Here is a 12,354-nt window from a genome sequence, read left to right as displayed (position 1 = left end):
ACCGATTCTCATATTCATTTAAAATTTCTCCCACTCAATGTAAAACAATTTGCAGATCCAGATCCGCAAAGGTCGTATTTTACAATCGATCTGTATCAAGAGTGGTTTCCCCGACTAGAGAGTAACTTAACTGATAAAACGAATCCGTATCCGAGCATGGCCATGCATTTCGATTCTGACTCCTCGAGTGGCCCCGAGAAATATCGAGTACACGATAAAGGCTGAATATTTCCTTCAACTCGACTCCTTCCGATCTAAGCACAGCATGAAATGACCCAGAAAAAATCTACTTGGCCCCCTGTTACGGATGACCGTGAGAAAGAAACCAAAGTCACCCAAAATCTGCCTTAGTCTCAAGAGACAGTCGATAGTCAAAAGAATCGACTCTTAGGATCACCATGGAGGTCCTATCCACGACCGGGCACCGAATGTTATAAAACATTTAGGACTCCACGTCGATGTCACAATTGTGTCCTACGAGATATCCGTATAACTCGCCTCTGTGATTGGTCAGTCAACCGTTTGACTTATGGCTCGTTGAACCCACCATCAACCAACGTCACAAAATAATTGCCAGAGTTATCAGCTCATGTGGGCAATTAAGGAGCAAAAATATAATGTTTGTTCAGTTCACTTTGTGGTGTTCAAAATTGTCGTACAAATTCCACATGAAAAACAAAATATATAAATATCAAAACGATGATGTCGTATGGAGTACAAAAGAGAATGAATCTAATCCATAAAAGGTACTACAACTCAGGAACACGTTTAATTCCCATGGAATTAACATGCCCTTCATGCTTATCTTGTCGTAATGGTTTAGTGAGAGGATCTGCTATATTATCATCAGTAGCAATCTTTTCTATCACTACTTCCTTTTGCTCCACGTAATCTCGGATTAGATGAGCTTTCCGTTGTACATGCCTAGATTTGTTGCTAGACTTGGGCTCCTTAGCCTGGAAGATGGCACCTCTATTGTCACAATAGATGGTGATCGGGTCATTCGAACTAGGCACTACGGATAGTCCATGTAAGAATTGACGCATCCATATCGCTTCCTTTGTAGCTTCAGACGCGGCATAGTACTCGGACTCAGTCGTAGAATCTGTAACAGATTTGTTTGGAACTCTTCCAGTGACTGCAGCGCCATTAAGAGTAAAACGAATCCAGACCGAGATTTCGAGTCATCTCGATCCGTTTGGAAGCTAGCATCTGCGTAACCGGTTGCGCATAGCTTTTGAGGGCCTCCATAAGTCAATGCCCAATCTTTAGTCCTCCGTAGGTACTTAAGAATGTTCTTGAGAGCCAGCCAATGTGATTCACCGGATCTTTGTTGGAATCGACTTGTCATACTCAATGCATATGCCACGTCCGGACGTGTGCATATCATGGCATACATGATTGATCCTATAGCCGAAGCATAAGGAATCCGTGTCATGCGCTCTTTCTCTTCCGGTGTCTCTGGTGCCTGAGACTTGCTCAAATGCACCCCTGGAGCCATAGGAAGAAACCCCCTTTTGGAGTTAGTCATGCTGAATCTCTCTAGGACTTTGTCTATGTAAGACTCCTGACTGAGAGATAACATCCGACGTGATCTATCTCGATAGATACGGATGCCCAAAATTCTTTGTGCCTCACCCAGATCTTTCATCTGGAAATGGTTCTTCAACCATACTTTCACCGAAGTTAAGAGAGGTATGTCATTCCCAATCAGGAGTATGTCGTCAACATACAATATTAGAAAGACAATCTTGCTCCCACTCGACTTGATATAGAGACATGGTTCCTCGACTGATCGAATGAATCCATTTTCTTTTATCACTTGGTCGAAGCGATGATTCCAACTCCGAGATGCTTGCTTAAGTCCATAAATGGAACGCTTAAGCTTGCACACTTTCTTAGGATGTTCTGGATCGATGAAACCTTCGGGTTGTACCATGTACAACTCTTCCTCCAAAAAACCGTTTAAGAAGGCGGTTTTCACGTCCATTTGCCAAATTTCATAGTCATGAAAAGCGGCAATTGCTAAGATAATCCGAATGGAACGCAGCATGACTACGGGTGCAAAAATCTCATCGTAGTGCAAACCTGGCACTTGGGTGAAACCTTTAGCAACTAGTCGTGCTTTATAGATATCTTGTTGACCTTCCACAGAATGCTTTATCTTGTAAAGCCATTTGCATTGAAGGGGACGAACCTTAGCAGGTAAGTCAACAAGATCCCATACGTTGTTCTCATACATAGAGTCCATCTCGGATTGCATGGCCTCAAGCCATAGCTTTGAGTCAGAACTAGTCATGGCACCTTTATAGGTTGCGGGTTCACTACTCGTTAAGAGTAGAATGTCGTCTATGTCATGTTCCTTGACCATACCAATGTATCTGTCCGGAGGAATATAGACTCTTCCCGACCTCCTAGGTTCCTCAGGAATATTAACCGCAGCCGGGATTGAAGGAACTGGTTCCTCCAATGGTTGCTCGGTATTTGGTTCTGGGATCTCCTACAGGTCGAAGGTTCTATCACTCTTTGCATTCTCGAGAAATTCCTTCTCTAAGAATGTCGCACTAGCCGCAACAAAAACGCGTTGTTCGGTTGGCGAATAGAAGTAATGACCAAGTGTTCCTTTAGGATAACCTATAAAGTATGTCTTGACCGATCGCGGGCCGAGCTTATCCTCGTGTCTCCACTTGACATAAGCCTCGCAGCCCCAAACCCGTATAAAGGACAAGTTAGGGACCGTTCCCTTCCATAATTCATATGGAGTCTTGTCAATGACTTTAGACGGACTTCGGTTAAGTATTAGAGCAAAGCGGTGACAGAAGAGCATAACCCCATAATGAATCGGTAATACCGTGTGACTCATCATGGATCGAACCATATCAAGAAGTGTTCGATTTCTCCGTTCGGACACACCATTCAACTGAGGTGTTCCAAGTGGAGTTAACTGTAAGGCAATCCCACAGTCCTTAAGGTGTTGATCAAACTCGTGAGAAAGATACTCGCCACCACGATCTGAATGCAGTGTTTTAATCTTTCTACCCAGAGGTTCAGACTGTTCGGTATTCTTTGAATTTCTCAAAGGATTCACTTTTGTGCTTCATTAAGTAAACATAGCCATATCTACTTAAATCGTCCGTGAAAGTGATGAAATACCTATAGCCTTCTCGTGCGGTGATTGACATAGGTCCACATACATCCGTGTGTATGAGTCCTAATAGGTCAGCAGCGCGCATTCCAACACCTTTGAAGGAAATCCGAGTCATCTTACCGATGAGACATGATTCACACGTGCCAAATGATTGAAAATCAAAGGCCGAGATAGCTCCATTCTTTATGAGCTGTTTTACGCGTTTCTCATTAATGTGTCCCATATACGGCGATTGCCATAGATACGTTTGATCTTTGTCACCAACCTTTAACTTTTTATTCATTACGTGTAATATTTCGGTGGTCTGATCTAAAACATAAATTCCATTCATGGAGACTGCCTTGCCATAAATCATATTGTGTAATGAGAAAATGCAAGAATTATTCTCTATTACAAATGAAAATCCAAGTTTGTCAAGTGCGTAAACCGAAATAATGTTTTTCAAAGATGGGTACATAATAGCGATTATATAAAGATAACTCAAATCCGCTAGGAAGCTGGATCACATATGTTCCCCTCGAGACGGCAGCCACTCGTGCTCCATTCCCGACACGCAGGTCCACCTCACCCTTTACGAGGGGTTCAATGTTTCGGAGCCCCTGCACATGATTACACAGATGAGAACCACAACCAGTATCTAGTACCCAAGTTCCGTAACTTGCGTGGTTAATCTCAATCATATGAATAAAAGTAGAAGGAGAAGACATACCAACAGGTTTAACGCGACCTGCTTTTATGTCCTCATGATAAACAGGACATGTACGCCTCCAATGCCCAGTCTTGTGGCAATGATGGCATTCCATGTTATTGGTTTTGCTCTTTGTCGCGCCTGATGAGTTACTTGCCTCACTAGGCCCACTCTTACCTGAACCCGACTTCTTAAACTTCGCCTTGCCTACTGCTAGGTCTGCTTTAGCTTTGCCCTTACCCTTGCCCTTGTTTGACACAACGAGAACATCCTGTTTCATACTCCCACTGAACTTCATGTCCTTCTCGGTCTGTACGAGAAGGGAGTGCAGTTCATGGGGACTTTTCTTCAAATCATTCATATAGTAATTCGCTCTAAAGAGCGCAAAACCATCGTGGAGTGAATGAAGCATGCGGTCAATCACAATGTTCTCGCTGATTTTACAATCAAGCGTCTCCAGCTTCTCGACATTCTCAATCATGCTGAGAATGTGTGGGCTAACCGGTTGGCCCTTCTGGAGTCTTGCATCAAAGAAGCGAGTGGTATGCTCATAGGTCACGATTCTCGGTGCTTTCGAGAATTCCTTAGTGAGCGTGGTGAAAATCTTGTTTGCACCATGGGCTATGAAGCGTTTCTGCAAATTGGGTTCCATTGCAAAAATGAGTACGTTTTTAATCGCACCCGCTTCCATACAGAAATCGTTAAACTTGCCGATCTCATTAGCTCTAGCCGTGGGACCTGGGTTTGGCGGGATGGGCTCTATTAGATATTTGAGCTTCCCGTCAGCAGCGGCAGCATTCCGTAATGCCGCCTCCCAGTCCGCGAAGTTTGATCCATCATTCTTCAGTCGAGTAGACTGATTCATCTGATTCATAAAGATCCGAAGCCAGGACTCACGGTCCAATGTGGCACTTGGCATTGGGTCGTTAGTAGGACCAGCCATTTCGTTATAGCAGTTTAATAGATCGTGTTCTACACTGAAAAAGAAAGAAAAACAAAAACGAAATAAGCAACTCATCGAGGTGATTTAAGTCTATTTAAAATTTTTTTTAACGTGTAGACTCATTGCACTTGCATAATTGATCTCCCTCAAGAATAATACAAGTGATCCCAAGACTCAATTTCTGTAAATTGATAAGCCAACTGTTTAGCTAATTCTTCCGTAAGAACTCTTGGTCGATAGATTTCCGTAAATCCTATCTATAGTCCACCATGATCACAGGATCGTACGAGTGACCATAGTGTTGAGATAAAATAGGTCAATCAGTTTCAACTTACCCGACGTAGAAGGGGTCATATTATGCCTACCGACGAAGAAGGGACTCATTGGAGTTTGACCTACAAAGACCATTCTCAATTTTGGTTTATACGAGGAAGATCCCATCAACTTAATTTTAATTCATTTTAAGTGAACGAAAAACTAGCATTACGTGAATGAATTAATTTAGGTGATGGCTTAAAAACATGTGACATATGAATGTCATAGAAAACTAACGCGTGACCTCTATATGAGTAAGTTTTCATGCAATTATTAGGTGGTTTGGTTTTAGGCGGAAAATGATGCATATTATCGTTACGAAAAATAAATAAATGAATGCAATACGTAAATAAAATTCCTAGTGTGGCCTATCCTAGTAAAAAAGAACATAATACAACTTTGGAATCCACCGTTGGACCCGAAAAGCTTGTCTTGATGTTCCATCTTTGTCCATGCAGCGGGAGTGAGCATCCGGTTCTCCATCTTTGGTCTTCTCATAATTACAATTTAAAATTTACAAATATAAACCTATTTACATTCTAAATACAAAAACTGTAATTAAAAGTGAAAAATCCAAAACGGAGATACGAGATCTCAAAATACAACCAAGACCGTGTTCCATCATTACGGTAACACGTTCTACTAAGGCCACACTAAGTTACAACTGTTTGTAAAAATGAATAAATACGTAATAAAAGGCATTCAAGGCATTCAACAAAACCGATAAACAAAATGCATCAACTAAAACAAATTTATTCGTGACATAATTCCGTAATTATGTTAAATTTATCCAAACCACCTTTTAACGATTAAAATTTATGTGATAAAACCGCTTCTATCAGTTTAATTTTAATCTAATACAATCCATTACTTTAAATACAATTTAAAATAACTATATGGTACGTGAGTGAACCGTTTCACTATCAAGCGAGTGTACAACATCCGTATGATGTACAATTTATGGCCAAAAGAGAATTTAAAACAAAAAGAGTAAAATTCAAGGCTGCCAAAACAAAATCCCTCGATCCAGGGACAAAAGTGCTCGATCGAGGAACAAAAGGGCTCGATCGACTGAACTGCTAGTCGATCGAGAGGTATGCCAAACAGAAAGAACTCGATCGACAAAACTGGTGGTCGATCGAGGACTTTTATCAGCAAGACTGCTCGATCGAGTACGAGGACTACTCGATCGTACAATGGGGTTTTAAACAGAGGTCGATCGAGTAAAGCATGTGCTCGATCGAATGAAAACATCACTGAAAAGCTCTCGATCGACAAGGAAATGGCTCGATCGAGAGGAAAACATGCTGAAACTTTAAACCCTCGTGAAAACAGATTTGTCGAAACAAAAACATGGCAAATTTGATCTAATTCGTATAAAATTAAATCAACAAATTTGATAAAACTTAACATATTGCTATAATCTCAGTATAAAATAACAATATGTAAAAAAATAAAACGAAATCAAGGTCAGACATGAACAAGCATGTCACGGTTTACAAAAACGAAACAGCCGTGTATACATGGCACGGTTTTCGAGACAAAAAAAAAACAAAATCGTTTCAAATCGATTTATGAAAAATCACAATGAAAATTTACGTGGCCTCGCTCTGATACCACTTATAGGGAAATATCCGTAAAATTCCCTTAATTTTAAGGATTATAACGTAAATATAACATGCGATTTATGGTCATAAACGAAATACAATAGAAAACGATAAAGATTAAGAATCAACCTCAGATCCTTTGATGTGCGGCGTAAAGAACAGAAATCAACAGAGATTTCCTCCTAATCGTTGCACCCAAGACCGTCTGAGACTATGCCCTTGTGCTAGAAATGCTCTCTAATTGACTTGCAATATCGAGAGAGCTATTGTGAGGTTATTCGATGTGAGATCTAGGTTTTTCAGAGAAAAATACTCCTCAAAACCCTAATTTTCATGTAAAAATGAATCCTTAGGTCAAAAGGAGAGGGAGCCTCTCCTTTTGTTGTCTCGGTCCGCGGGTCATGAGAGGAGGGAGTAGGCTTTCCACTTTCTCCTCATTTTTAACTTGTGGTCCGATCAATTCCGCTAAAATGTATATGACGGGTTTTATTATAAACTGTCATCGGTTATCGGTTATTAATACATCGACTAATAACACGGATTAGTTGAAATATTAATACATGTCCGACAAAGACAATATTGTATAATTAATTCAATATACATTAATCAAATATAAATCGTTTATATTCAATTTACGAATAAACTGCTTAATTCGTCTTAGCCATTATTATTTAATCCGTATTAAATAATTGTCTCAACATCGCGTTTGACTAATTACTAGTCAATAACTCCGACTAACTGGTTAGTCAAATTTGGCATCAACATGACTGTATTTTCATACTGTCACATCTCTCAAACGTATCCTATAGGTGTGACTTTTAGGGATCAGTTGATCACCGCCATCTGTATGACAATAACGTCAAACTTATCTAGCAAGCCAACCGTTATTGATAAAAGTGGATCAACTGATAATAATACAAAAAGTATGCCCTTTGATCCTTTTAGAGATTTGTAAGTCCTTGCACTAACTGTAAAGGACACCAGCCCCAACAAGTCAAGCATCACAAGATTTAACAAAGTAGTGGATGTCCTTAAACATGGAGGGCCAATAGAATCCACCTTGGAGGATCTTGGCAATTGTTCTAGAGGTGGCCAAGTGTCCCTTATAGGCGGAATTGTGAACCCGGTTGACAATCTCCAAGCCCTCCTCTCTTGAAACACATCTTCGGAACATTCCATCCCCACACTTGCGGAATAAGTGGGGGTCATTCCAAAAGTATCTCTTGGCGTCATTCCTCAACTTCCGCCTTTCCCTTTGTTCCATTTCATCCGGCAAGAAACCACTTACAATGTAGTTTGCAAGATCCGCAAACCAAGGGGTCTTGACGGTAACTTCCATGAGTCCATCATCCCGTAACCACTCATTGATGGGTCCACTCTTGTCTTGTATCCCATGATCTTCAACGGTCAATCTTGATAGGTGGTCGGCTACAACATTTTCCGACCCGGCCTTATCCTTAATCTCTAAATCAAATTCTTGGAGAAGTAGGACCCATCTCAAGAGTCGGGGCTTTGAATCTTTCTTCACCATCAATTGTCTCAAGGCGGTGTGATCGGAGTAAACCACCACCTTAGACCCAACAAGGTATTGTCGAAATTTCTCCACGGCATGAACAATTGCCAACATCTCCTTTTCGGTTGTAGCATACCCACATTGTGTTTGGTCAAGAGTCTAGCTTGTGTAATAAATCATATGATGCTTCTTATCCACAACTTGCCCAAGAACCGCACCAACCGCGAAGTCCGAAGCATCACACATTATCTCAAAAGGAAGGCTCCAATCCGGGGCCCGGATTATTGGAGCCGTCACCAATGCGTTCTTCAACCTATGAAAAGCCTCAAGACAAGATTCATCAAACACAAAGGGGGAATCCTTAAGGAGTAATGAGGTTAAGGGCTTTGCTATTTTTGAAAAATCCTTGATAAAACGCCGATAAAACCCGGCGTGGCCTAGAAAACTTCTCACTCCCTTAACATTGAAAGGGGGTGACAAGTTCTCTATGACCTCAACTTTAGCCCTATCGACCTCAATACCCCTACTTGAAACGATGTGACCGAGTACAACCCCTTCCTCTACCATGAAATGGCACTTTTCCCAATTAAGGACGAGGTTGTGCTCCTCACACCGCTTCAACACACTAGTTAAGTTCTCAAGACCATGTTCAAACGAGTCTCCATGGACACTAAAGTCGTCCATGAAAACTTCCATGCTTTTTCTAGGAAATCAGAAAAGATTGCCATCATGCACCTTTGAAAGGTGCCGGGCGCATTGCAAAGCCCGAATGGCATCCTACGGTAGGCATAGACTCCTATTGGACAAGTGAAGGTCGTCTTCTCTTGGTCATCCGGGTGTATGGGAATTTGGAAGAACCCGAAATAACCGTCTAAGAAGCAATAGTATGCATGGCCCGCGAGTCTTTCTAGCATTTGGTCAATGAAGGGAATCGGGAAGTGGTCTTTTAGGGTGGCGGCATTGAGCTTGCGGTAGTCAATACACATGCGCCACCCGGTCACGGGTCTAGTAGGTAGGGTGGTGCCATCCTCTTGTTCAACCATTTGTAAACCCCCTTTCTTTGGTACCACGTGGACCGGACTAACCCATTTGCTATCGGTAATTTGGTATATAATACCGGCCTCTAGAAGTTTCAACACTTCATTTTTCACCACCTCGGCCATCTTTGGGTTAATCCGCCTAAGACCGTCAACCTTAGGTTGACTCCCCTCTTCCAAAACTATTCTATGCATGCACAAACTCGGACTTAGGCCCTTGATGTCGTCAATGCTATACCCAAGTGCCCCTCTATGAGTTTTCAAGATTTCCAAAAGCTTCTTTTCTTGGGACTCGCTTAGGTTAGCATTAACGATCACCGGGTAGACCTCCCCCTCATCAAGGAAAGCATACTTGAGTGAGGGAGGCAAGGGTTTGAGTTGTACCTTTGGAGGGAGAAATCCCTCCACTTTCTTCAATAGTTCCTCATCAACTTCATGGTCCTCCTTCATTGCCTTATCATGCAAGGAGATTTGAAAAACCTCTTCCATCTCCGCTTCTTCACGGGCTACTTCATGTACCACCTCATCTATCAACTCAATAGTGCTCAACCTTTCCATCTTTGGTCCTTTCATCAAATTAGGTAGGTTAAATTCGACATTGTTGCCCTCGATTTGGAAGGTTAGCCGCCCATTCTTCACATCAATGAGAACTCCTCCGGTAGCCAAGAATGGCCTACCAAGGATGATGGGAGTGTGGCTATCCTCCAGAATATCGAGGACAACAAAGTCGGCGGGAATTAAAAGCTTTCCAACTTTGACGGGCACGTCCTCAAGCACCCCCATAGGGTGCTTGACGGACCTATCCACCAATTGGAGAGTCATTGAAGTGGGAGCAAGGTTTTGAATTCCGATTTTCTTGGCAACCTTCAAAGGAATAACACTTACACTTGCTCCTAAATCACAAAGAGCTCTAGATATGGGCACACCACCTACCACACATGGGATTGAAAAGCTTCCCGGGTCACCAAGCTTAGTGGGCATTTTATTAAGGATATGAGCACTACATGCCTCTTCCATAGCCACTATTTCTTGGTCACCCAAGACTCTTTTCTTTGTCAAAATATCTTTTAAAAATTTTGAGTAGGTTGGCATGTTCATTATCACCTCCGTAAAGGGTAGGGTAACCTCAAGTTTCTCAAGCATGTCACAAAACTTGGCATACTTAAGGTTTTCCCTACTCTTTATGGCTCTTGAAGGGTAAGGAATTTTAGGAATAAGTTGGGAATTGGAAGATACCTTTGGAGGAATCGAATTCTTTGTTACCTTTTTAGAGTGTTGCAAAGGCACTTCTTCAATAGCTTCTTCCTCATAAGGGAGGTCTTCCACATATCCATCAACGTCCTTGTCTTCTTGTATTACCCTTCTAGACAAATTTTCACAAGCCTTCTTCCCTTTCTTGTCTTCACTAGCCTTACCTAATGGTTCAATGGGTGAGCTTTCCTCTTCATCATTCACTTCCACTTCATTCCCCTTGGGATCTTCATCCATTTCTACCACAAGGTCCTTGTAGGGGTCCTCAATTAGCACTACCACATGAGCATGGTGGCTATTTGAGGCATCCTTGGAGCTTTGTCCTTGGGCCAACAAACCACCGGGCGGCCGTTGAGGGTTAGCTATAGCATGAGAAACCATTCTAGATTCCATTTCCCTCATGTCCTTAAGGAAGGTAGCCCTCAAGTTTGCTTGTTCTTGTTGAGTTGCCTTAGCAAAATTTGCCATCTCTTGACTATGTTGAAGTTGCATGTTCTTTATCATCTTCAAAAGCTCAACTTGAGAGAGCTCACCTTGGGGTTCTTGATAAGGTTGGTTGGCTATGGGTAAAGGGAACCCATAGTCATACCGAGCATTGGGACCTTGGTTGTTGTTTTACCCCCCTTGGTAGTTAGCCCTAGGACCATTGTTGTTGAAGTTTGATCCTTGACCTTGTTCTTGAAACCCTTGAACATACCCTTGCCCAAATCCTTGGTTTGCTTGATTCACTTGATTCCCTTGGTAAAAATCTTGGTTGCCTTGATTTCCACCAAAATCTTGGTATCCTTGTGCTTGATTCCCATAATTTTGGTGTTGATTGTTGTTTGGCCATTGGTTTTGATTCCCGGGGTTAGGTCTTGGGTTGGGGAATATTCCCCTTTGTTGAGCAAAACCGGGTGGGTTGTTTGGGGCTTGTGGTTGAAGGTGTTGTGGGTTTTGAACATTGGTACTTTTGTAGCTAAAGTTGGGGTGGTTTCTTAAACCGGGGTGGTAGAAATTGGTATTTGGATTGTAGACGTTCGGGTTGTTGAAAGGTGGTCTTGTGGGTCTCGAATTGTTGTTAAAGCTTTAAAAAGCGTTAACCTCTTGGACATTTTCATCGTAGACACCATTGTAGTTGTTGCCACATAAGTCATATGTGTGACCGCTTCCTCCACAAAGTTCACAACTTGAGACTTGAGCTACTTCCTCCATGGATGCCCCATGTGAGGTTGCGGCTTGGTTCACTTGATTTCTTGAAAACTTCTCAAATTGTTTTGTGAGTAAGTCGAGCTTGGCATTTGTCTCGGAGTTGGAGGCGTTTTCCTTAAGAAACTTCCCATTCCTTCTTAGCATGTTTCCTCTAGAACCATAGTTTGCCTCCGAATCTACCATTTTCTTGATCAATGCCGTGCCCTCTTCATCACTCAAGTGATCAAATCCTCCCCCCACGGAGGCATTTACCATATCCTTAGTCCTTGGTAGAAAAGTTTGGAAGAATGTTTGAGTGATGTACCATTCCGGTATTCCATGGTGGGGGCAACTTGCTATCAAGTCTTGATAACGGTCCCAAGCTTCACCCCAAAGACTCCCCATCCTCTTGTTGAAATGTATGAATCTCATTACGGAGCATCGCGGTCTTTGAGGAAGGGTAATATTTGGCCATGAATGCTTTAGACAAGGCATCCCAAGTAGTGAAGGTATCCGGTGGGTGAATGTTCAACCATCGGTCCGCTTTGCCCGTCAATGAAAACGGAAACAACATCATTCTCAAGGTGTCTTCGGACACCCCATTCTTCTTCATCATTGAAACTTTCCTCTTAAACTTCCGAAGATGGGCATGGGCATCCTTTTCAATATGCCCCCCAAACAA

General features: G+C 42.2%; 1 protein-coding gene and 1 non-coding gene across 2 annotated transcripts; one reads left to right on the top strand and one right to left on the bottom strand.

Annotated features, from left to right (window-relative positions):
• Window positions 1-7,695: 7,695 nt before the first annotated feature.
• On the bottom strand, window positions 7,696-8,232 carry LOC141607276 (uncharacterized). Its single transcript, XM_074426633.1, has one exon. It carries the CDS (start codon window positions 8,230-8,232, stop codon window positions 7,696-7,698), a length of 537 nt encoding a protein of 178 aa, XP_074282734.1.
• Window positions 8,233-12,006: 3,774 nt separating this feature from the next.
• LOC141609676 (small nucleolar RNA R71) lies at window positions 12,007-12,114 on the top strand. Its single transcript, XR_012527596.1, has one exon. It is a non-coding gene; the product is annotated as a small nucleolar RNA R71 (small nucleolar RNA).
• Window positions 12,115-12,354: the final 240 nt, after the last annotated feature.

Source organism: Silene latifolia, chromosome 10 (genome assembly GCF_048544455.1).
Source record: "Silene latifolia isolate original U9 population chromosome 10, ASM4854445v1, whole genome shotgun sequence".
In the NCBI taxonomy this organism is placed as follows: Eukaryota; Viridiplantae; Streptophyta; class Magnoliopsida; order Caryophyllales; family Caryophyllaceae; genus Silene; species Silene latifolia.
This window is presented reverse-complemented; position numbering and strand designations above follow the sequence as displayed.